This window comes from Podarcis vaucheri (genome assembly GCF_965113315.1).
Source record: "Podarcis vaucheri genome assembly, chromosome: 9".
In the NCBI taxonomy this organism is placed as follows: domain Eukaryota; kingdom Metazoa; phylum Chordata; class Lepidosauria; order Squamata; family Lacertidae; genus Podarcis; species Podarcis vaucheri.
Window position 1 is genome coordinate 48,387,011 of NC_138767.1, and position 26,680 is coordinate 48,413,690.

General features: G+C 42.3%; 1 protein-coding gene across 1 annotated transcript; it reads right to left on the reverse strand.

Annotated features, from left to right (window-relative positions):
* Nucleotides 1–1,254: 1,254 nt before the first annotated feature.
* On the reverse strand, nucleotides 1,255–24,869 carry HPGD (15-hydroxyprostaglandin dehydrogenase). The gene is made up of 7 exons (XM_082237300.1): nucleotides 24,557–24,869; nucleotides 21,447–21,570; nucleotides 14,080–14,186; nucleotides 7,074–7,170; nucleotides 3,872–3,948; nucleotides 3,226–3,389; nucleotides 1,255–2,395 (listed from the first exon to the last, which is right to left on the reverse strand). Exons 1-7 carry the CDS (start codon nucleotides 24,647–24,649, stop codon nucleotides 2,251–2,253), a joined length of 807 nt encoding a protein of 268 aa, XP_082093426.1. The 5' UTR covers nucleotides 24,650–24,869; the 3' UTR covers nucleotides 1,255–2,250.
* Nucleotides 24,870–26,680: the final 1,811 nt, after the last annotated feature.

The following is a 26,680-nucleotide window of genomic DNA, read 5'->3' on the forward strand; positions in this document are numbered from 1 at the left end:
TAATTTTCAATTTATATCAATGCAATTTTGTTTTTTTTATATAAAAAAAATTGTGTCATTGAGTTTCTTGCAAAGGTGCCTTTCTGTCAGTCACAAGTGGTTAGTGAAAGAGCATTGTGTGAGAAGGCCTCTTACCTGCTGGCTGCAGAGGAGCGACAGTTGAGATCCAGCATGGTTGCAGCGGCAGGGTGATCTTCTGGCTTCAGCACAGCCAGGGGAGGACATTACTTCCTCCTGCTCCATTGGCTGGTGCTGACTGCTGGGACTTGCAGTGGTTTAGTGAGCGGACCAGAGGGAGTAAAAGCCAGCTGAACACAGGCCTCAGCCTCAGTTGATGGCAGATTCACCACCAACCCCAAACTTCATGTGTAGGACTACCTGGGGATAAGTGGACAGGCCCTATGTAAGACCTTGCTATGGAAGTCTTTGGTCACCATATTCAGAGCCAGGAAGAAGATAAATCGGGTTCATCTGGGGTTTTTGCTTCCCACATAGCAATTGTCACAACTTGATGGCGGATAAGGCATTGGGTTGGATCCTTAGTCTAGGCGAATGCGGGGTTAGGAGCCCCCGGGCCTGGTCCAAGGAATCAGGGTATCTCGTTAAAGGGATCCAGGGGGAGGTGTTTCTGTCTGGATGCCCAGATGGCGGCTGATGGGCCATAGCATCCTCAAAACGGTGCTCCTGATTCGATATACGTCATAGGACAACCCTTAACCTTGGTTTAACTCTGCCAAATAATCAAGCAGCAGACTGGTACACATCCAATGTCTGTGCCAAAACCTGACATCAGTAATCAATAAAGTTGTGGCCAGTTTAAATCCCAAGTGGTTGTACTGTGTTTATTGTAATATCACCTTGCCTTAGACCCACTGCCCATGGCTTCACTGTGCTTGGAACAGCAAAGGTTGTCTCAAATTCAAATGAAGTCCTCCTGTTTGGTATTTTAGATGAAATATGTAAGGAAAGTTTTAAAATGTTAACATTGCTTGCATATTTGAACATTTTAAGTATTTTGCATCTACTATGTAGCTTTTTGAAATGTAGTAGTAAAAAATACAGCTTTCTAAGAGGAAAAAGGCAGTACAGGGTTCGTATTTCATACTGAAAAGGAAAATGAACTGAAGTCATTTCATTAAGTATTAATAAATGACAATTGGTTCCCTTTGTATAACAAAAATATCTTGTTCACATTAAGAAAACAAACATGTACCTGAGTTAAAAAAATTAAATGCCCATTACAGAATAACCAAATTGATTTTAAAGTTTATTTTCTTTGCAGTAACTACACAGGCCACATACAAGGTTTCTGAACCACAAAATTCAGTAATATGATCCTTAAGTAGTTATTGATATTAACCCTTTACAAGCTTTCTTTAAAGAGAGAGTAACTTACAAAATGTCCTTTTTTAATTTTAAAATATTAGGTAGTAGCAGCCTTGTCCCTGGCATTGCTCAGGAATTCTACGATCCGACCCCCTCCCCCCATCAGTGCAGCTTTGAAATCAGTGGTTAAAATCAGTGCAGTTCAGAAAGGTTCAGTCTACCATATTGATTCAAAATGGCATCCAATTGTACCCAAACACAGACGAGGCCCTGTTACTTGATCTCAGGAACCATCATGCAAAATTTGGTTATGATAGCTTAAGATATCTGCAGATGCATAGCAAACAGACAAACTGTCCCAGATATATGGTTTAATTCTGTATTTCATACCATGGCTTGAATCCACAGATGACCTGTGTTTTGCTTAGTGTCAAACTAACTCTGATAACTACTTCCCCACCCTTTCCACACATGGGTGCTCCTGTTTCCCCCATGATTCACCCCTCAGTATGTCAAATTACCACCCAAAAGTTTACTATGTGAGCAAAACTCCTACGATTTTTCAGTTTTCCAGGACTGCAAATGGATGCCCCCCCCCCCGAAGCAATTAACATGGGGATGAGTGCTAAACTACATTCCACTACATTTCTAGAAGTGGCTTTTACATTGTGTGAAAGATCTAGTGAAGTGTGGAAATTATCAGGGAAGGAAACATCAGGAGAATCGAATAAACTGCCATCTGAATGCAGCCTCATATTAAGTTAAGAACTAAACTTCTAAAATTAAAAAATTAATATAAAAAATCATGTTTGTTTTGTATCTAATTCCTCACACAAGGAATATTGGCAGCAATATTTAGAACTCAGATGTACCATTAGCATTGCTTTACAACTAAAAACAATTTCATTTCAGGAATGAAAACAGTCACAAATTAGAATTCCCTGTTTCAATGGGTGCTGTGTTGTATTCATGAAAATGAATTCCTCGCTTCGTTGTTATCTTCATAACTTGTCCATTTAGTGAATCATCTTCAAGGATTTGTATCAGTCCTTTGGCAATTAGTGTTGGTCTAAAAATGAATTTAAATGATAAGAATCAGATACTCTGTCAGAATAGGTCCCCTGTCTGCTGTTAACTAAGTCTATTCTTTAAATACAATCTGCCTCACAAGAGCATGTGAGCTTACAGAATGGTGATGACAGTTCAATGAAAGAGAACATGGGATGGGAGAGAGGAGAAAGGGTCTAACCCCCACCCCTGGCCCAGACTGTACTCCTAATAGCTAGCATGTTGTAGAGGCTCCTTAAGTAAAGTTGAGACCTGTCTGGTATGACCTACTGCTGGGTTTTTTTGTCTGTTTTCTTTCTCTAAAACTCTGCTGATGCACTTTAAGTGCTTTGATTACAGGAAAACAGGAATATAGCTCTCTCCAGTATTATTAAATAATTTCTATTAGGCTGAATTGGCATCTGTCTACCTCGAAAGACCATGGAGTGTGCCTCTAGTGGCGAAGTAAAACGCTGGAGAATCACAGCACCCGCTGTGGCTGCAGTTTCCTGCTGCTTCCTGTGTTGGTTCCTGCTGCTTCCTGTGTTGTTTTTGCTGCATTACGCAGTGGCACGGTGACCTCCCCAGGGTGCAAGCCTGGGCAGTGTGTATGGAGATCCTGGGCTGCCCAGATGACAAGACCCACCCCCTTGCCTCGCTGATGTGGCCCAAAGGAAAGCAGAGCTTGGCTGCAGGAGTTGCCAGAAGGAAGCGTACCAGACACCATCCAACCGTTTTAGGAACTCCACTCTGTATTTGTTTAGGGTTTACTCCTTAGCCTTTTCTTCTCCCGAAGTTGTCCTGCAAGGCGGTGGGTAATCTGACAAATACCATTGTGCCTACTTTACTTACTCCAATACGCCGTAGACTTCCATCATATCTTTGATCTTGTCAATGTATGCAACATATTGACCCATGTTTTCTTCCTTGTCTATTGACTGAAGAATTGGTGTGTTGACAAAAGCAGGACAGATGGTATTTATTCGTACACCATAGTTCGCTGCCTCAGAAGCCATCTACAGGAAAATGGCAGACATCTTAAGTGTTGGTGGTGTTGGGGAATCCAGTTGCTGATCACTTATAACAATAATTATCAGAGACTAGGAAGCATATTGTGTGATCAACATTTGCCAATGCAATACATATTTAAGGTAGGCAGGTGTATGATAGTATTTATGTAACACTCAAATAAACTGACTACTGTCACAAAATATGTTTCTCAGAACTAGAACTAGCCCATCCTTTGTGGCTTTAGGTTTTCCCCAATTCAGATGCTTCTCTTAGCATTGCTGTCACTTTAACGAGCTGAAAGACATTCAGAAATCTTGGCAACCAGATTCTGAAGCAGCAAGATTAATTTTTATTTATAAAGCATAGTTACTTTGAATAGCTAAGATATTCAGATAATGCAGTTATTTTATAGATGAGAGGAGGGAAAATAGCAAGGTGAGTTTGTCATGTGGAAAATTATGAGAATTCTTCAGCTGCCCATACTCACGGCTATTGAACGTGTAAATCCAATTACCCCATGCTTTGAAGCACAGTACACTGGCTGGAATGCAACAGGCATAAGTCCTTTAACAATGGAAAGGAAAACAGTTACAAATATTTATTAAAATGAGCATCACTCCTGATAACTAATACTGAATGAAACTAAAAAGAACTGAGCCTGCATAAGTAAACATTTCTGGTTTTATATGTTTATTTAAAGGTTTTTACTGCAATAGAAGGTGGGAAAGATGGGCAGTTATTTTTTTATACAACTTATTAATTGCTTTTCCAATTCATGTGGTATTCAAAGCAACACACAGAATAGTTTGAAAATGAACACTTCAGAAGTGATTTTAGGGCAGATATAAGGGCTGCTTTCCATCACAAACACAAGTCATGATTTTTCATAAAGTGGCTCATTCCACATGTGGGTGCTACCAAAGTCCACAAAACAGTGCCCTGAGCATGTGGCAAACAATTCACCATGGAGAGGGATCTGAAGGTCTAATCAAGAGTCGGATTAAGACCAAAGGCTAATCCACATGCATAAAGTGAACCTTGTAAGATCCCATGTATCAGCCAAGTTCTTTCGTGGGATCCCTCCTGCACGTGTGGGATTCGTATAGTGGGCTTGTTCCATGACAATGCTCCATTGAACAACTGGGCAGCTACCACTTTAACATAAGGTTGCTTGGGAGAATTGTGGGGAACTTTAGATGGCATGCAGCCACCCCTGTCCCTGAGGATGGAGGTCCTGTGAAACATGCCTTCCCTCTTAGCGGTGTAACTGGCGCTGACATTGTTATCATTTTGGCACCAGATCAAGACTTAATTATTTTCTCAGGCATTTTAAGGGTTTTGCTGTTTGACTCCGTCACTGTTGTTTTGCTTTCAGCAGCCTCTGTTTATTTTGATGTAGGGTTTTATTGTTTTAGCATTTTATTGTATGGTTTGTTTAAACTATGAACTAGACTCCACCTTGGTAGGTGAAGGGCAGCTTATAAATATTTCAAAATAAATAAATAAAATGGATATGATCTGTTTCTAAACATATGTATTTGCATTTCTGTAGTTGCATATGCTACAGTTAATATTTTTGGACATCAGAAAGTAAGACTTTAGACTATAGCTATACTTCGAAGGTATTTACAAATGGTTAAGTTCTGTCAGAGTCTTTCATTAAGTTCATGGGTGTTAAGAAAATAAAAATGAGAAGTTTATTGTTCTTATGTGTTTGGCTGGAGCAAGAGCTATTCACTTCTCTGTGGTGTGTGCTATTATAGTTTCGGCATTTGGGTGGGTTTTGTTTTGTGTTTTGCTGGTATAACTTCCCATGTTTACTTGAACTGGAAATAATAATGTTTAATGAACACATAGTCATAGCACCCTCTACAAGAGACAGGAAGTTCATAGATAAGACAGATTACAAGTCCTTAACTTCTCATTGTTAGCACTGATGTTATACTGCATATTGAAAAGTGCAATTATTATTTAATTTGTTAGTAGCCCAAATCCATGAGTCTGTAGGTGACTTGCAAAAAAAATTAAAATATAAAAAGTTTAAAACAACATCCATAAACAAATGACATTTTAAAATACAGTGATCTACTGTATTTTGAGCTCTCTCCTCTTATTTGGTTGACGGATGACACTAATGCTTTGACTTGGCAAATGCCACAACAGAATTTTGGAGAGCCAAAGGCACATTTTCATTGTGGAGAAATTCTTTCTTTCTTTCTTTCTTTCTTTCTTTTTTTCTTTCTTTCTTTCGGTGCTGGTGTGGTTGCTTGAGAGCAAACAGGCAAGACTCTGACCTGTCTTTTCCAAGCTTTATTATAAGTGCAAACTATTTACAGTCAAGAGCGTCGCAAGTCATGTCTGGCTCACTCGCTAGCAGTAGCAGAATCTGGGAGTGGGCGGTCCTTATACCTCCTCCACCATAACAGTTGCATGACCCCCAACCTTCTCATCCCTTCTCTGTGCCTAAACCTACTGCGCAGCATGGGCGCTGGCAAAGGGGTACTTCCCTCCCCTCCGGTTTGCTCAGGCTCGGTGTTGAGGCTCTCCCTAGCAAACCCTGCTCCCACCACTTCCCTCCACTGGAGGTGGGGCTTCCCTCCTTGCCAGAGGAGGAACTGCTTCGCAAGATTTTCGGAGGTTCCCTATAACACAACTGCCCTTCCACCTCTCGGCTCTGAGCTGATGGCAGTTCCCTGACTCACTCTTTCTTTCTTTCTTTCTTTCTTTCTTTCTTTCTTTCTTTCTTTCAGTTCATAACATTTATACACTGTTTGAGCGTAACCCCCCCCCTCTCAAAGTGATTTAGAAAAAGATAAATCATTAAAATTGAGAGAGAAAATACAACCATCCTTTAAAGGCTTTAGTTTGTAGAAACAAAACTTCCCTGTGCCTTTCTTAACATTCCTGATGCATCAAATAAAACTTTTCTTTCACTCCATGGATTGGTGGTTCTTTAGTAGTGCTGGTTTTATTTTTTCTGATGTGACGCTGGTGTCAGTGAACTGGTGCAATGTTTCAGTTGTTGCTTATCTCATGAATTCTGCTCATATTGATCCAGAGCAGATTCCAAGGTGTAGTTAGCAGAGTAAAGAAACTTAAACATGTTGCAGGATTCCCAAAATATAGACCAGAGGCAATATTTCATCCAGCAGAGCTTTACTGCTACTGAAGGCAAATGAGCATAATGGTCATAAATCCAATACATTCAGGATTGGCACAGTCCATAAGAAATCCAGTTGCAGCAGACTTAACCTAAATTTACAATAACTTAGCACTTAGCATACTATATACAGAACACCACACCAGAATGAAAGAGAGATAGAAAGTGAAAACCATACTCCTTCTGGCCTATTATCATATAGTCAGTATCACCATGAGTGAAAGAGATAACAGAACCAGTTTAAACCAGCTGTTCAGCTTCTCTGAAGGAATAACCGAAACATATGGAACCTTCCACTTGTTTTGGGGAAGAATAGAAACTTAGTGGCAGCTAGAAACTTCCAGCTTGTATCACACAGAGAAGCTTCCAGAACCTTCTTGAGTCAATTAGAATAGGAAAGATCGCTACACTTTAAACCAATTCTTTTTGTACCAAGGAATGCAAACTGACAGTTTTTAAGAAATTAATATAATCTGACTGGTCTTCAAACTAATAGCCTTAAAATAAATAAGCTATATAAACTTCTTACCTGCTAGTGATGCTACATTAACAATAACTCCTCCATTATGTCCATTTTGAGTTTTCATGTGTTCTAAGCCAATATATGTTCCTCTGATCACTGAAATCTGGTACAGAGAACAAAAAGGAAGTGTCGCACTTAAGTCTCTTCTCAGTCTGACATTAATCTGTTATAATCAGACTTTCAGTAAGTATATTCAACAAGTTTAAAATCACTGTGGTTGTTTCCCTTTGTATTCCTAAAACATATAAGTTATCTAGAAATAGATTATTCAGGCGTCAATACTTTGATCTGCCTCCTTTTTTACAATGCCCCTTATCTTCAACTCTTATAAGTGGTCTTCTAGATTTCCTAGAAATTCTGATTAACGGCAAATGGACCTAAAGTCCTTCTAGGTGCCTGACAAATTAACTGTAGAACAACTTCACCCATGTCAAGGTACCATATTTATGAAGTCTGAAACCCTAAAAAAGGGAAGGGGAATTAGATCTGGCCAGAGAGCCAGATCCAGAAGCGACCAACCCTCCATAGGTTGACAGGTAGGTGGCTTGGTCATCATGAATTTGCACCTTTGTCAGAATGCAGGATGACAAAAAAAGCACCAGGTTCTAAAAGTACCACATTCTGCCTGCAAAGGAAGAATTGGGAGTGTATTTAAATTACATTCCTGATTCTTCATTTGCAGCAGCCATGGCTTGAACTTTTCCACATCTGAGGATGGCTCAGCAAAAAAACCTTATGGACCTAATTAGGCCTGCAAGCCCAAGAATCTTCAAAACTTATCATTTTCACTTCTGTGGAGAAGATACCTCTCCATGCTTGCTGTGAGAGTGGAAGGAAATTTTCACCTAAGTTGCACATGTGTGCAACCACTGCACACAGTTATTCCAGCAAGAAGTTGTGCATTGTGTGCAAAGGCTACAAAAAGCAGAGCTTGCAAGCTTCCCCACCACCCCCCTCTGCAGTTTTGAAACTCCTTGTCAGCTTCCTCTCTACAGTGAAGGGGCTTCTCCAATACTGTCACAGTTTCACTTTAAGCGAGAACTGTAGAAAGTACAACAGCTTGTTTAAAGGGTTATCTAGCCCAGAGGTTCCCAAACTATAGTTTACAGCCCACTGGTGGTCTGCAGGTTTCATTCAGGTTGTCCGCATAGTCTGAAATGCATAGGTAGAATCTAGAGAACCCCCTTACTATACAGTACAGGCAAAATTAATGGAAGGGTTTCAAATTTCCAAGAATCACACAGCTATTGTGAACAACCTTTGCAGAACTAGGGCAGGAGCGGGGAGAAAGTTTGTAAATTCCACCATTACTCTTTAAAATCTTTGATTGGTGGGTCAATAACATATATAATTAGTGCTGATTGTCCCATGCCTGGCAGTTGGATGGGGAAACTGTTGTGTGAGGGAGAAGTAAACACATATATACTGTATGCATGAACAGGTGTTTGGAAACTCCACTGCCACACAAGACATTTCACAGAATTTCCACTGCTATTCTGCACCATAAGAATGTAAGAACAGGCTAGTGGGCCATCTAATTCAGCATCCTCTTCTCAACAGCTATCCAGCTTCCCCCAACAGTGGAAACAGAGTACAGCCAGGTATTGATATCCTCCATGAATTTGTCCAGTCCTCTTTCAAAGCCATTACTGCCTCTTGTGGGACTGAATTCTATAGTTTAACTATTTGTTGTGTGAAGAGGTACTTGATACGATAATCTTTGTTGTCATTGTCCCATACAGAACAACGAAATTGAAAAAAAAAACTACATAAGACATTCAGAAATCAACAAGCCTGCTATCCCAGCTATTCCAGCCTGGTTAACCCCCTAAAAACTCTAATACCCCATAATTAAATACAATATACTCCCACAGAGACTACCCTACACTGTGTTTAAAACCAAAATCTCATTTGGATAAGAACTGTTTCTCAGGCGGCTAGTCCTAGTCTTTATAACCCTGTACCTTCTTCCAGAAGGCAGAAGCTGAAAGAGATCATTTCCAGGGTGCGTACTGTCCTGCACTATCTCTGCAGCTTTTTTATGACACCTGGACTGTCTGTCCTGAGGGTTCCAACAGCCAGATTCAGTGGATTCCGACGAGTTCTAGTGTTATGATATACTTCAGTTAGCAAAGACACCAGGGTATGCAGTACTGGTTAAATCGTGTCCTCCCTAAAAGAGTACCTCGTGAGACCTGGAGACCGACCTGTGTTGTGGGTGGGTTGGATTGCTCAGCCACAACACCAGATTAGTAGGTCCCTCATTGCTGGGTTCAATCTGACCAATGGGGCACAGTCCAAACGGATCGAGGGACCTATATATGCCCATGCACATGACCCAGAGCTTCCTCTTTCAGCTTGTGCATTCGGAACACCTGCCTACCTCTCCCTATTTTAGGGCATTGTGCGATTGACCTTGCTATGCCGTCGTGTGTCGTCTGTTGTTGGGACAGGGGCACGGCAGGAATTTCCCCACTTGGCTGATTGGCTGTTGCCATTTGGGTTTCGCCTGCCGCGTAGCAAATAGTTACAACTTGTAAGGTTGTGGATAGGCACTGGTTCTGGTGATAGGGATGGGGGAGCAGTCTCACCATCCCTATGTGAAGGGAATTCCATTAAAGGAATCCAGGGACTCAGCTGATTTGGTCAACCCCTGTGAGGGGGTTGTGCCCGTGCCTGAGTCCAGGGGGGCATCTGGGTGGTGAACAGAGTCTGTTCCTGGCTTTTCACCTTCCCAGGTGTTCACCCTTGGCTGACCTATGCTGGTGCCCTGGGTCAGCGCTGCCTACAAGGGTGCAAGGAGCTAGTCGAACCAGAGCCTATGCAACCACTCACCTTCTGTAATCAATAAAGTTGTGGCCTAAATTCTGCCAAAAACCAAAATTTGAGTCATGTGTGAATTTATTTAGGGGGGAGGTCTCTGGGTCTGAACACGCAAAAAGTAATCATAATGTTATGCACAGCATGTCTTCTCTCCATTGTCTGTTCTGGGTACTCATTTGCTTTGAGCATTCTGAAGAACTAGTAACAGGAAGAATAATAAGTGACTCGGATTTCCTTGTTCATCACATCTGGATTGTCTACATGCCCCACCCCCTGGCCCTGGATCTTGTACTCATCCAAAGCAAGTCTTTCAAATGCTCTCCACTTCTTAACCAGGACATAACTGACTTCCCCAATAGTTCTTTTAAGTTGCATAATAATTATTTTTTCTGGCAGCTTCTAGTCCTGCAAGTATGAATATGACTATCACATTTACCACCAGACCTGTCTCACTCATCATGACGCAAGCAAAATTATGAAGAAGAAGCAGCACATCATGTCAACTTCCTCTTATGTCATCCAGTTTCGAAGCGGAAAATCAAGAGATGTGGGTAACCTCCCATATGTAACCCTTCATCAGTCCTAGAACTCGAGTAAATACCCTCTGTCTCAATATCACTCTCTAGGCACATCCCCCCATTAATAGATTTTTCTCCCATACCCTTTCATTTGTCAAGCATATTGCTACCATCTTTCTTCATTGTGAACATTATGAACATCTGCAGACTTTTCAACACAAATGTTTGTTAAAAGCCTTAGTAGCTTATGCTAATTTTGTACGTAGTAGCATCTAGACACCAGCTTATTCTATATGTCATTTGCCTGATAGTTCTACAACAAATAGAACACATTTACTAATCTTTACACTAGTAATAGCTAGTGATCAATTCACAACTAAGGGTAGATCCATTTAAACTGAGGAACTTTCAACTTTCCTTAATTTCAGTAGAAAATATTTGAGTACTAAAGTTCCCACTGAAGGGCAAGATCCCCTCCCCATTAATTTTGGAATTTGGAACCTGGAATTTAAAAGTCAGTGGTTTGTTATTTATTTTTATTTATTTTAATATAGCTTTACTCTGTTGCTATAAAAATATTCAAAGTAGCAAACAAAATACAAAAGTTAATGCTATATATCCCAAATTATCAATTAATATCACAATGAAGCTATAAAAATCAAGAGTGTGTCATGCAGCAGCAAAGTCTTTTAAATGGCAATATTTTGCTCTCTCTCAGCAAAGTCATTTAAAAGGCAATATTTTGCTCTCTCTTACCAACTTTATTTTAAATCCTGCATGAGAAAATTCTGTGTCAGGATGATTCTTGTGAGATGCGACAGGACAATATGTCTTGTTAGCCAGTTTTTGCCTTTAGTATGTGTGTGTAAGGAGTTTACATAAGGGAACTAATAGAGATATAAAAGGGAACAATTATTGTTTTGGTCTACCAGTTAATTGAATAAAAACGTGCCTGAACAAATGACATGCAATCAAAATTCGCCTTCTTTAAAATGCCTTTGAGCATTTCCATTTCTTACTGACAGCAGATTTGGCTTATGCATTGCTTTTTAAAAAATGTAATCAGTTGCATAGAGCAGGCATAGGCAAACTTGGCCCTCCAGATATTTTGGGACTACAACTCCCATCATCCTTGACCACTGGTCCTGTTAGCTAGGGATGATGGGAGTTGTAGTCCCAAAACATCTGGAGGCCCAAGTTTGCCTATGCCTGGCATAGAGATTCACCAAAGGACAGGAATACATAAAAAGTTGTGGAAGTCACTGCCTTGATCCTGAAAATAGCAGGCATATAATCATCACTGCCTATGTAAATCACTTCACTGATTACTAATTAACAGCTCATATAATGTATATGTTGTCAGGGGTGTTAGGGGAGGGGTGGTATCTCTGGTGGGAGACACAAGCTCCTTCTTGGCTTCTAGAAACTGTCAGCATGTAACAGTGGCCATGCCTGGGAAATGGCTTTGACTGGCTGGCTAAACCAGGTGAGGGTAGCTGATGGGTCTCAAATGGTTAGTTATGGGCTTCTGGCAGAATGAGTGGACAAGACCAATAGTGGGTCCAATGGTCAAGAAGGCTGTTTCAGCACGCACTGTAGAGGAAAATGAGGGGCAGATGGGGCTTGCTACCCTAGCAAAGTAGCTCATTAAGGATAAGGAATACCCTGATCCATAATCTCTGATGCCTTGCAGCTATGCTGTTTCCTGATAAGGGCTTTGGGTGTAAACTCCAGGGAAAATCTGTACCTGCTGCCTTGCAGGATATCTTTGGGAAAAGAAAAGGCTAAGGAGTAAAACCTACACAAATCTGGAATGGAGTCCTAAGACAGTTGATGGTGCCTTGTACACCTCTTTCTGACAACACCTGCAGCCAAGCTGGTGCCAAACATATTGCTCTGCTTTCATTTGGACCACATTAGCAAGGCCAAGGGGGGAGGGTCATCTGGGCAGCCCAGGACCTTCATACACACTGCCCAGGCTTGTGCCCCAGGGAGGTCATGTTGGTACTGCTTATGCAGTGATTTGACTTCACCACCAACAATACTGTATACTGAGCTGCCTTATGCTGCGATAAACCACTAGTCCATCTGAACCAGAACTAATTTGACCAGCAACAGTCTCCAAGGTACCAGACGGAGGTGTTTACTAGACTTTTAAAATCTTTGAAACTGAACATGCCAAAGACTCAACCTGCTTCTGTGTTCTATGTGCCATGAATCTATGGCCCTTTCCAATCTTTTAGGCTATTAAGCTATTTCATTATGAGATTTAAGAATGGAATCCTAACCATGCATACTACGGACTTACTTTTCACACTTTAAATGAGAAATCAGATACCGTATAATACTTTCAGTGTAAGCCTGTTTCCCTGATAGGACATTCTAATGCCAATTATATAAGGTGTGTTCACAAGTTACATTCAACGAATGTAAAATTTGTGTACACAGATGGTTGAGCTCCACACTCTGTACGTGTGTAGAGACAGCTTATACGTGTGATCAGTGCAACATGTGAACAAGCCTGCACTAACATTGTTGCTGTTATGAAATATGCTCAAATGAAGCTCTCGATCATTTTGAGCAATCTGTTTTCACATGTTTTATTTTATTCTGCATTTTCTTGTACTACCCAAGGGGACATCAAAACACCATTCTTTGTTACCTTTCTCCTTCTTTTCAAAAGCTCATTGTGGTCTTAAGGCCGACACCCTCTCCTTTATTTGTTTTAGTTTATAGAGTTTTGTACTGTGCTGGTTATTGCCTTTGTACTTTAAACTAGGACAATGACCTTGTTTAGGTCCTGCTTTTCATTTGAATTGTGCTTTACATATTGAGGCAATATCAAAAGTAAATAAGTATGTAATCATTCCTGGAGACCAGCCAGGTTTCAGCAGAGTACTGTGACACAATGCTAACAGTGCTCATTGCTGGATCTATCTGCCAGTATTTTTTCATCACTATACCCAGCCACTGAGATGCAGTTTAGTTTGTCATACTAAAATAGTAGTACAAGCAACAATTACAAGTAAATGAAACTGCAATTTAACTTTGTCTTGTAAGAAATGTAGCGTACTAAAAGACGGAATTTAGCATTGTATTATTGCTTCAGGTGCACTTTTACATAGTTATTAGACCACTAAGCCAAGTGTGAACTTCTTTCTGGCCACAATTCTATGTATGCATACTTGGAAGGAAGTGCATTGAAAGTAAGTACAGTGGTACCTCAGGTTACAGACGCTTCAGGTTACAGACTCCGCTAACCCAGAAATAGTACCTCAGGTTAAGAACTTTGCTTCAGGATGAGAAGCGAAATGATGCGGCGGCGGCACAGTGGCAGTGAGAGGCCCCATTAGCTAAAGTGGTACCTCAGGTTAAGAACAGTTTCAGGTTAAGAACGGACCTCCAGAACGAATTAAGTTCTTAACCCAAGGTACTACTGTAAACATGCACACTATGTTCCTCATCCTCAGGTTCTGTACAGTACGATAATCTCCATAGTATTTCAAATCCCACTACGTTCAGTGGGACTTAGTCCAGAGTAACTGCGTACAGGGCAACAATCTTAAAACTGTTAGTGGCCATTGATCCTATACATTTATCCTATCCTAGCATTTATAATGCTGTACAGGTATTTTTTTAATGGGAATATTTAATGTATGAATTAAGCTTACCAAGTTAACTTGAACTGTGACTTCCCAGTTTTTTTCATTATTCACTCCAGCGTTGTTAACCACAATATCCAGCTTTCCAAAATGTTCAAATGCCTTCTTAAAAGCATCTGCAAGTAAATAGGGGTTAGAGTGAAAAGAGAATTTTTCATTATTTCCATACAATTCATCATTCTAGAATGATGGCAACAACACGAACTAAAGTATGAATTTTGCTTAAATGTGAATACAAAGAATTGTACTCATCTACAGCACTTCCTTAATTCTTCATAAAGTATATTTGTATTGTATGATAACATTTTATCAATTGAATGGATAAATTGATTCAGCCACTCAATGTTGGTGTGTTAGTCTTGCCTGTTCCTTGGTAACATAAAAGGTTTTGTAGGGCTGTTTAGGTAGGGGCCGGAGGAATGGCCTCCCTAAATCTGGCTTTGTGTTTTGTTTCAGAGCAAAGCATTAGGTAACCCTAGTGTCTGCAAAGATGAAAAACCGAATTAGTAAAGGGGTTCCTGGTGCTCATGATAGGATTTGTTTCCATGTGAACAGTAGGAACCTCATTCAGATTCCAATGTGTTTAAGTAAATATGAATACAGAATTATCATCAGAGGATATTAATTATACAGGTTAATCCTTTCAGAACAAAATGATATGATTTGGTTTTTTAAATGTATAGACATAATCTGTAATACAATCACAGACCAAGGAAATAATTAATTGAGCAAAAATTGACCGGTTCTTGATATCTCCTTTCTAAAGCTGTTACTAAAGATCTATCCCCCCCTATAGTTCTCTAGGGTCCATGATAATTAATAGACAAATATTTGCACCAAGAGTCCTCAAACTGCTTCGTTCCTAGATATTTGTCAAGTCATCCCGTTAAGTCCCATAACCTAGAAATAATTTAGCTTTACCACCAGCCATAGTTGTGCAATCCTGCCAGGCTGACAGAAGAAGAGTTTGGATTTGATATTCTGCTTTATAACTACCCTAAGGAGTCTCAAAGCAGCCAACAATCTCCTTTCTCTTCCTCCCCCACAACAAAAACTCTGTGAGGCGAGTGGAGCCGAGAGACTTCAGAGAAGTGACTAGCCCAAGGTCACCCAGTAGCTGCATGCGGAGGAGCGGGGAATCGAACCCGGTTCACCAGATTATGATTCCACAGCTCCTAACCACTACATTACACTGGCTACACCACAGTGCACACTTCTGTGTTTTGTTTTGGTTTTTTTGCCTTTAGAGATAGCTCTCTCTATTAGGAAGTGTTTCCCCATCTGTTAGCATTGCAATCAGCTACTTTGTGTAGACTCAGTTATTTTACTTTAAATGGATTATAACTGGGGCAATGCAGGGCATCAGTTGAAGAAGGAGCAAAAAGGGTTTTCTTGTGTGTGTGTGTTTCTTTGTGGCTGATTAGCTGTTTTCCCTGTGTAAAGGTCAGAGGGGGCAGGGTTTCTGTTGAGGCAGGGGATTAGCTGTGGGAGGAGCTTATCAGAGTTTGCAGGGCATCAGTTGAAGAAGGAGCAAAAAGGGTTTTCTTGTGTCTGTGTGTTTCCTTGTGGCTAATTAGCTGTTTTCCCTGTGTAAAGGTCAGAGGGGGCAGGGTTTCTGTTGAGGCAGGGGATTAGCTGTGGGAGGAGCTTATCAGAGTTTGCAGGGCATCTTTTAGATTTAGGGGAGCTAGTCTCAAACGTTTGTTGGGGAGATCTAGGTGTTTTTTTTGTGTGTGGGAAGTTATTTGTCCTGTCTTCAAGCTTTTTATGATGGAGGACCTCTGTAGCCAACCCCAACGACACGATCTCAAGATGGAAGGGGAGGGAACAGCTGCAGTCGCCTGCGATTCCTGCGCAATGTTTGCCATCTTGCCAAAGGTTGCAGGCAGCTTTACCTGCAGCAATTGCATGTTGATTGCCCTCTTAAAAGACAAAGTCCAGCAACTGGAGGAACGTGTAGCTACGCTCCAAAGAATTAGAGAGCTGGAGCTCTTCTTGGAAGCAACAGAGCACACCGTCTCCACCAAGGAGGAGACAGGGGACTCCCCTGAGAAGGAGTCTAGTTCACCAACACAGGAGCCAGATATATGGAGAAACGTGACTCAAAGAAGTAGGAGGCCCAGGGTTCACTCTGATTGCTTAGAAATACACAATCGCTTTGAGGTCCTCTCCCCTAGCATGGAAGACGAAGAGCAGACTCCATTTGAGGATCTCTCCCTCATTACAGTCGATCAGGTATATGAAGACGAGCAGCAAAGTCAGTCCTCAGGGAATGTGCAGGCGACCTTGGAACGGACAGCTCACGGAAGAACCCCGACCAAACCCAAGAGGAGGCGTGTAGTGGTGATAGGGGATTCCCTACTGAGGGGAACAGAAGCAGTGATCTGTGGGCCTGACAAGATGTCTCGGGAAGTGTGCTGTCTCCCCGGGGCTAAGATCCAAGATGTAACTGAACGACTGCAAGGAATCATAAAACCCACTGACAAATACCCCTTCCTCTTGGTTCATGTGGGAACCAATGACACTGCAAGCAATAGCCTCCAGAAGATCAAAAGAGACTATGAGGCTCTCGGCAGGAAATTGAAGCAACTAAATGCACAAATTGTCATCTCATCTGTCCTCCCAGTTGAACGACGTGGCCCAGGGAGAGAGGGGAAAATAGTGGAAGTGAACAGCTGGCTCCGCAAATGGTGTAAACAGGAACGGTTTGGATTCTTAGATCACGGACTGCAGTTTCTTGAAGATGGACTTCTGGCAAGTGATGGGCTGCACCTCACAACGGTTGGGAGAAATGTTTTTGCCAAAAATCTCAGAAACCTCATCAGGAGGGCTTTAAACTGACTAATGTGGGGGAGGGAGACAGTGCTCCTGAAGGTAGGAGTCTATCAATTAATGAAGATGATCATCCAAATGTCATAGACCAAATGGAGCAAACAGCACGCGGACCTAGTGGTGGGAGGAAAAAATCCTTAAATAAGAGACACGGGGGAATGATTAATGGACTTCAATGTCTGTACACTAATGCACAAAGCATGGGAAATAAACAAGATGAGCTTGAGCTCTTGGTACAGCAAACTAAATATGACATAATAGGCATCACTGAAACCTGGTGGGATAAGTCCCACGATTGGAATGTAATAATGGGGGGATACAATCTATTTCAGAGAAACAGACCAGACAAGAAAGGAGGAGGAGTGGCGTTATATGTCAGGGATGTGTATACCTGTGAAGAGATCCAAGATTTAGATCCTCAAAGCCAAAGTGAGAGCATTTGGGTCAAAATTAAGGGAGAGAAGAATAACAGAGACCTCATTGTGGGAGTTTACTATAGATCCCCAAGCCAAACGGAGGACATAGATGATGCCTTCCTGGAACAGATGGCCAAGCATGCAAAAGGAAGGGAGATAGTAGTAATGGGGGACTTCAATTACCCGGACATTTGTTGGACGTCAAACTCAGCCAAGAGCTTAAGGTCAAACAGATTCCTCACTGGCCTTGCAGACAACTTCATTGTCCAGAAAGTGGGAGAAGCAACAAGAGGAACAGCCATTTTAGATCTGGTCCTAACCAATGTTGATGACCTGGTTAGTGGGGTAGAAGTGGAAGGATCATTAGGCGCGAGTGATCATGCTCTTCTGAAGTTTACTATACAGCGGAAAGGAGCAGCCAAGCATACTAGGACTCAATTTCTTGACTTTAAGAAAGCCGACTTCATAAAACTTAGGGAAGTGCTGGGTGAGATCCCATGGACAACAATACTAAAAGGAAAGGGAGTTCATGATGGCTGGGAGTTTGTTAAGAGGGAGATACTAAAAGCACAACATCAGGCAATACCAATGAGACGGAAACATGGAAGGTGCCTAAAGAAGCCAGGGTGGCTATCTAAAGAACTTTTAACTGAGTTAAGATTAAAAAAGGATGTGTACAAAAAATGGAAAAGGGGGGAAACCACCAAAGAGGAATTCAAACAAATAGCCAGCACGTGTAGACACAAAGTCAGAAAAGCTAAAGCACAGAATGAACTCAGGCTTGCTAGAGAGGTTAAAAGCAACAAAAAAGGCTTTTATGGGTATGTTCGTAGCAAAAGGAAGAACAAAGAAACAATGGGGTCACTCAGAGGAGAAGATGGTGAAATGCAAACAGGGGACACAGAAAGGGCTGAACTCCTCAATGCCTTCTTTGCCTCAGTCTTCTCCGATAAAGAAAACAATGCCCGACCTGAAGAATTTGGAGCAAATGATTCAGCAAAGGAAACACAGCCCAGAATAACTAAGGAGATAGTACAAGAATATTTGGCTAGTTTAGATGTATTCAAGTCTCCAGGGCCAGATGAACTGCATCCAAGAGTATTAAAAGAACTGGCAGATGTGATCTCAGAACCACTGGCAGTCATCTTTGAGAATTCCTGGCGAACAGGCGAAGTCCCGGCAGACTGGAGGAGGGCAAATGTGGTCCCTATTTTCAAAAAGGGGAAAAGAGAGGACCCAAATAATTACCGCCCAGTCAGTCTGACATCAATAGCAGGGAAGATTCTGGAGCAGATCATTAAGCAAACAGTCTGTGAGCACCTAGAAAGGAATGCTGTGATCACCAATAGTCAGCATGGATTTCTGAAAAATAAGTCATGTCAGACTAACCTGATCTCGTTTTTTGACAGAATTACAAGCCTGGTAGATGAAGGGAACGCAGTGGATGTAGCCTACCTTGATTTCAGCAAGGCATTTGACAAGGTGCCCCATGATATTCTTGTAAAGAAGCTGGTAAAATGCGGTCTTGACTATGCTACCACTCAGTGGATTTGTAACTGGCTGACTGACCGAACCCAAAGGGTGCTCATCAATGGTTCCTCTTCATCCTGGAGAAGAGTGACTAGTGGGGTGCCACAGGGTTCTGTCTTGGGCCCGGTCTTATTCAACATCTTTATCAACGACTTGGATGATGGACTCAAGGGCATCGTGATCAAATTTGCAGATGACACCAAACTGGGAGGGATGGCTAACACCCCAGAGGACAGGATCACACTTCAAAACGACCTTGACAGACTAGAGAACTGGGCAAAAATAAACAAGATGAATTTTAACAGGGAGAAATGTAAAGTATTGCACTTGGGCAAAAAAAATGAGAGGCACAAATACAAGATGGGTGACACCTGGCTTGAGAGCAGTACATGTGAAAAGGATCTAGGAGTCTTGGTTGACCACAAACTTGACATGAGCCAACAGTGTGACGCGGCAGCTAAAAAAGCCAATGCAATTCTGGGCTGCATCAATAGGAGTATAGCATCTAGATCAAGGGAAGTAATAGTGCCACTGTATTCTGCTCTGGTCAGACCACACCTGGAGTACTGTGTCCAGTTCTGGGCACCACAATTCAAGAAGGACACTGACAAACTGGAACGTGTCCAGAGGAGGGCAACCAAAATGGTCAAAGGCCTGGAAACGATGCCTTATGAGGAACGGCTAAGGGAGCTGGGCATGTTTAGCCTGGAGAAGAGGAGGTTGAGGGGTGATATGATAGCCATGTTCAAATATATAAAAGGATGTCACATGGAGGAGGGAGAAAGGTTGTTTTCTGCTGCTCCGGAGAAGCGGACACGGAGCAATGGATCCAAACTACAAGAAAGAAGATTCCACCTAAACATTAGGAAGAACTTCCTGACAGTAAGAGCTGTTCGACAGTGGAATTTGCTGCCAAGGAGTGTGGTGGAGTCTCCTACTTTGGAGGTCTTTAAGCAGAGGCTTGACAACCATATGTCAGGAGTGCTCTGATGGTGTTTCCTGCTTGGCAGGGGGTTGGACTCGATGGCCCTTGTGGTCTCTTCCAACTCTATGATTCTATGATTCTATGATTCTATGACTGCTACTAGACACAGGAGCCAGCTGCTGGATCAGTCCAGTGGCCTATCTAGTTTAGCATGCTGTTCTCACAGTGGCTAATCGGTTGCCAATGGGAAGTCCAAAAGCAGAACCAGAGCAGAACTATGCTCTCCTGAGCTGAAATTTCCAGCAAATTGCATTTGCGAGCATACCGTCTCCAACAGTGGAGGCAGAACATAGCAAATATGGGAATTAGCTGTTGAAAACTTTATCCTTCAGTCTCTTTTAAAGCCATCCAAGTTAATGGCCATCTACTTTTTGTGGGAGCAAATTCCATACTTTTAACCTATGCACTTTATGAAAAAGCACTTTCTTATAAGAAAGTGTGACTATACCAAAACCCTCCCATTAACTGAAAAGAATCCTGCTATTCTAGTATTTTGAAGAATATCCTACTTTGTGTATGTGCTAATGACTTTTTTTCCTTCCAATTTAATTTTCATTCAATAAAAATGCAACAAATTTAAATCATTATTATAGTGCAAATTATAAACTGTATGGTTTTCATTAGACCAATATTACAATTTGTAAGTCCCTACAAACAATCTCCCACTAAATCTTTCTACTCTGTTGTTTTTCTGAGATAAGTACCTGTTTTCTTTTCTTTTTTTAAAAAAGTGGTGATCCCATAACCACACATTCCTGTTCAGAAAATCGTATCAGGAAGACCAATACAGCTAATAAAGAGTTATAACAAAAAACAAAATTCAGACAGAATCTTTCATGAAAAGCCTCTTGGTCCAAGTTTTATGGGCTTCTGTGTTACGTATTTGGACTGCTGAACAAATGTGTGAAATAACAACTTGTATTAAATGTTATCAGTTGCTGAAATGTTCTCTGCACTGAGCAAAGTCCCATTGTAGCCATTTAGAAGTCAGCTTCCTTCTATGTAAATATGCATAAGATTACAGCACACAACTCCCAACAAGTCTCAGTTCCTCCAGACACTAAGAACAGCTTTTCAATCTGCACTGTAAATTGCTTTTTAAATTTGGGGACACTAAAATAATGTTAGTTATGCATAAATGGGAGAGGAAGTGCTACCTTTAATGTTAAGCCATACTATTGGGTTTATTTCAATACCAAGTAGCTGTTTTGAAATAAATGTTTTCTTCTCTCTTCCCTACATATGATAATTGGCTTTCAATTTCATTTTTATATAACTCTTATTTCAATATCTAATGTCATGGACTAGGTGGGAATGTTCTGTATTAAAGCTTAAGAATAAAGCAAAACACGGTACAGTTTTTCACATATTGGGTCCATACAAACATTACAAAATATCCTGTAATTTATTTTTCTTTGTAATATGCCAACTAATTCAATCGAGGAAAGACATTGCTGATGTTTCACATTTGTAGATTTCCTACACATTTATAAATCCTGGTTGGATATTAGCTTTCTTCACCACATCCTAACCTGCACAGATTTTATATCTATAACATATTTTCTTCCCCTGACTCTGACAGGATAAACAGCAGGACACACACACACCTTTACCTTTTAGTTTTTCTTCACTTGAAACATCACAAGAAATAAATATGGTCCTCTGCGCTTCAAACTGCTTGTCAAAGGCATCTTTGCTTGCTTTTCCTCGTTCCACATTCTGATCCACAAGTGCTACCTGAATGAAAAGGATAATGACAATAAGTTTATGAGAGAAAGAATGATTATGTTCTTCATAGGGAGAATGGAAGATCTGTTTTAGAGAGTGATAAGACGACTGAATATCCAGGCAGCACCAGATTTTGGGTGGTACAGGTGGTTCCCTTCAGAGGGCACTGAGCTGAGGGGGCATCAAATTGAGATGATCAATGTGGGGGCGCCAAATTTTGGCCTTGCACAGTGTGCCATATTATGAAAGATTACCACAGCCTGCCCCTTAGCATTACATAAGATAATGTGTGAAGAAATTATGTTTACATGATATTCAGTATACAATGTATACTAGACATACACTGCACATAAAGTTCATGCATGATCCAGCTAACAAGCACTTTTATGTCCCGTTCAAAGGGAAGATTAAGCTTGTGCTTCCATCTTTCCTAATTAAGTCAATAGGCATTTAAAGTGTTTAATATTTGCCAGATGCTTCATATGTCTAACAGTGCAATACAATGGATGTTTACGCAGAAGTAAATGGCACTATGTCAGATGGGACTCGCTTCCTAGTAAGCATCTTTGAGTGCATGTGCAAAACAACTTGCCAGGTAGTAAGGCACCTTCTGTTTCAACTTTTAAACACCAGCTGAAAACTACTACTACTTCTTCTTCTTCTTCTTCTTCTTCTTCTTCTTCTTCTTCTTCTTCTTATTCTTATTATTATTATTATTATTATTATTATTATTATATCAGGCTTATGCAGGCAATTAAGACTCTTATCTTTTCACAATAGATAGTTGGCTTCTGATTTTAATTTTAATTTTTATTAAATAGCTTTTAATGCAGAATTGCTGCAAACTACTGTATGGGAAATGCACCCAGAAGACAAAATGTATTGAGAGCAGTTAGTGATGTGACATGGTTATTCCTGCCTCTGTTCCTTCCCCCTCCCTTGCTTATTTTAAGCTTTTTGATGGTCTGAGAACAGTCTTTAATGTCCTGAGAGAGTTGCCGTAATCAGGTGTGGAGGATATGCTGGGTACCTTCTTTGATGTTGGACATGGTTTTGAGAAAGTGAAGCATTGGGAGGGGGTGGCTAATGGATGATCTGCACATAGCCAGTCTGGCAAGCCAGAGTCTGGCAATGCTATCTATAAAATCAGATGGTTTGGGCAGAGTTTCTTTGAAGCTGGTGCACGAACTGATCGGCTGCAGGGCCCTGCAAACTGAGGCTACCTGGGAGAGTCTCTTCCAAGTGGCAGATTAATAATAATAATAATAATAATAATAATAATAATAATAATAATAATTTATTTGTACCCCACCCATCTGGCTGGGTTTCCCCAGCCACTCTGGGCGGCTTCCATAGAAACCAAAAAACACTAAAATACCATACATTAAAAACTTCCCTGAACAGGGCTGCCTTAAGATCTCTTCTGAATGTCAGGTAGTTGTTTATTGTTTTGACATCTGATGGGAGGGCGTTCCACAGGGCGGGCGCCACTACCGAGAAGGCCCTCTGCCTGGTTCCCTGTAGCTTTGCTTCTCGCAATGAGGGAACCGCCAGAAGGCCCTCGGCGCTGGACCTCAGCGTCCGGGCAGAACAATGGGGGTGGAGACGCTCCTTCAGGTATACTGGGCCGAGGCCATTTAGGGCTTTAAAGGTCAACACCAGCACTTTGAATTGTGCTCGGAAACGTACTGGGAGCCAATGTAGGTCTTTCAAGACGGTGTTATGTGGTCTTGGCGGCTGCCCCCAGTCACCAGTCTAGCTGCCGCATTCTGGATTAGTTGTAGTTTCCGAGTCACCTTCAAAGGTAGCCCCACGTAGAGCGCATTGCAGTAGTCCAAGCGGGATATAACTAGAGCATGCACCACTCTGGCAAGACAGTCCGCGGGCAGATAGGGTCTCAGCCTACGTACCAGGTGGAGTTGGTAGACAGCTGCCCTGGATACAGAATTGACCTGCACCTCCATGGACAGCTGTGAGTCCAAAATGACTCCCAGGCTACGCACCTGGTCCTTCAGGGGCACAGTTACCCTATTCAGGACCAGGGAGTCCTCCACACCAGCCTGCCCCCTGTTCCCCAAAAACAGTACTTCTGTCTTGTAAGGATTCAACTTCAATCCAGATTGAACTGCTTGCTTGGTATGTATACATTGCTTGCTGTTTTAGAACAAAATTTTTAATCTTCTCACTCACTTGCATATTTTGTATTGCTTCTGAATCTCATTTTAAAAGAACCACCTTGCCTCTGGCAACAACAACAATAATAGTAATAGTAATAGTAATAATAATAATAATAATAATAATAATAATAATAATAATAATAATAATAATTTATTGTTTATACCCCACCCATCTGGCTGTGTTTCCCAAGCCACTCTGGGCGGCTTCCAGCAAAATATTAAAATTCAAGAATTCTTCAAATATTAAAAGCTTCCCTGGCAAGACAGCTACTCTGATTCTTTTTAATGAATAGCAGTATATCATATCTGATAACTAAAGAATAAAAACAAAACAAAATAAGGCCCATTGAATTCAAAGGGACTTCTTTCTGAGTTACTAGGAATAGATCTGACCTTTGAGTGTATATATGGCTAAGGTTTTGTCTCTATAGTGACAGCTAAGCAAACGCATACATACGTGTATGCCGAAAGAGATGCACACGTATACTGCGTAAGTACACGTGTCTGTAGCAGTTGTAAGTATCATTTTGAATACAGGCACAGTGGATACATTTGAGCACGTAAATGTATGCATTTTACACATACGCAGCATACTTTGAAACAGGCACTCACACACACACACACACACACACACACACACACACACGAGCTTCGCAGCCCACAGCAAACGCGGGAGGAAGACCAATAGCTTCGCGGGAGCCACGGCGCGCACGCAGAGGAGGAGCCCGGTTGGTCGCTGCGTCCTCGGAGCGAGGCGGAGGCGACGAGGAGACGGCGCGAGCCCAGATGCCGCGCACCCTCGCCCCCCACTTCCTTACCTTGCAGCCCTTCTCCAGCAAGGCTCGGGCGAAGGCGTTCCCGATGCCCTGCGCTGCCCCCGTGACCAGAGCCACTTTGTCTTTCAGGTGCATTCCGACGGCCGGCGGGAGCGCTCGCCGCCAGTGCCCTGCCTCTGTCTCTGGCCGCCCTTCCTCAGGCAACTGGGGACTGATTTATTGCTCGCTCCTCGTTTTTAATCTCCCCACAGCCTCGAGGGTTTTCCCCCCCTTCCCCTCCCTCCCTCGCTCCCTCCTCTCTTTTCTTTTTTCGAAGGAGGCGGGAACGAGGGAAGTGCCTGAAGTCGGAGACACGAATACGCACGAGCGCGCCGAAGGAGCCCAACTTGGTTGTCACCTGCGCCGGAGTTGCCACCCGCCCTTGGTCCCTCCCCTCCTCCACCTCCAGCCGCCGCTGGCGCTTCCCCTTCGGGAGGGACTGTCGGCGGCGCGGACGGGAGCCGTCGGCTGCGCTCTGTCCCTGGGTCTGGTTTCGGACAGAGCGCGGCCACCAGCGCCCCAGGGAGCCCTGGAGATAAAGGGCGAACCGAGCTGCTCTGGCGAGAGGAACGAACCCCCCTCGCCCACCCACTCCTCCGCATCTCCTTCCTTCTTACCGCCTCCTCTTGATAAGCAAATTAGAGATACATATATTTATTTTTCCAGGCTGTCTTCATTTCTGTTCGACAACAAGCCACTTCTCTCCGGAGAGGGACTTTCCCTCCCTCCCTCCTCCTCCTCCTCCCTTCCTTTCTTTGGCAGCCCCTGAAGCCAGGCACGTTTTCCTTGTCCCAATTTGCACGATAAGGGCAGGGCGAAGAATTGAAACTACCGAGGAAACAAAAGATCCTCGGTCAGGATAGGGAGGAGGGGCAGGGCAGCTTTTCCTCGGAGACCATCCGTATGGGTGGGTGTGCCCCTGTAAGCAAATATTATTGCTGCCATAGCTTTCTTCACCTTTGCAAGCCTTGGCCTACAGGGGAGGGTTGGGGGAAGAGTATCCAGCACCCGCTGCTTTCCTTGTAGGTGTCTGATCCTTTCGTTTTCAACAGAAGAACATGCCCCATTTGTGGGGCAATGATAGATCGATCAATGATAGAGTTGGAAGGGACCCTGAGGGTCATCTAGTCCAACCCCCTGCAATGCAGGAATCTTTTGCCCAACGTGGGGGTCCTGACCCTGAGATTAAGAGTCTCCTGCTCTACCAACTGTGCTAGCCCAGTTTATAATTTCTAACGTTGTACCTATGAATTCACTAGACACAATCATTACGCTGGGGTGAAATTAGGCTTCTTGGGGCTTTGTTATCATTTTAAACCTTTCCTTCCAAATAGATTTCTATATGTGGGATATATCTAGTCATTATTTCTGAGAGCTGTTCTTGTCTACCAAGCCAATCAGAGAATGTGACAGTTGTGATTAAGGTTTTTAAGGGTTAAAACTCTCACTATGATTTGAGCTCAGATGCATAACCATTGTAGTGGATAGGTAAAGGACCCCTGGATGGTTAAGTCCAGTCAAAGGCGACAATGAGGTTGTGGTGTTAATCTCGCTTTCAGGCCAAGGGAGCCAGTGTTTGTCCACAGACAGCTTTCTGGGTCATGTGGCCAGCATGACTAAACTGCTTTTGGTGCAACAGGGACACCGTGACGGAAGCCAAAGTGCATGGAAACACTGTTTACCTTCCTGCCACAGCAATACCTATTTATCTACTTGCACTGGCATGCTTTCAAACTGCTAGGTTGGCAGCAGCTGGGACAGAGCAATGGGAACTCACCCTATTGTGGGGATTCGAGCCGCCAACCTTCTGATCGGCAAGCCCAAGAGGCTCAGTTGTTTAGACCACATTGCCACTGGTAGTAGATACAGAATAGGTGTTGTAGGCACAGACCCCCTTGAATCTTGAAGCCTTTATAAACAGTACATTTTGCATTGCAGCTGTTCCAGAACCTAGATGAGAGCACAGCAGGTGCCACAATGAAAGAAACCAAGTGTGCACCTCTTTTTAAAAAAGCCATAAATACAGCAGTTCTGAAGACAATATTCACATGAGGACTGCAAATATATACGGTAGGTGCACACAATATAGATGCATGTCTAGTGTTGCTTATGAGCTTAATAACACAA

Coding starts and splice junctions, on each gene's coding strand:
- HPGD (XM_082237300.1), bottom strand. CDS start 24,649: ATGCACCTGAAAGACAAAGTGGCTCTGGTCACGGGGGCAGCGCAGGGC. Junction 7,171..14,079: donor TCACAGTTCAAGTTAACTTG/GTAAGCTTAATT, acceptor TCTCTGTACCAG/ATTTCAGTGATCAGAGGAAC. Junction 2,396..3,225: donor GAAGTCTACGGCGTATTGGA/GTAAGTAAAGTA, acceptor ATTCATTTTTAG/ACCAACACTAATTGCCAAAG.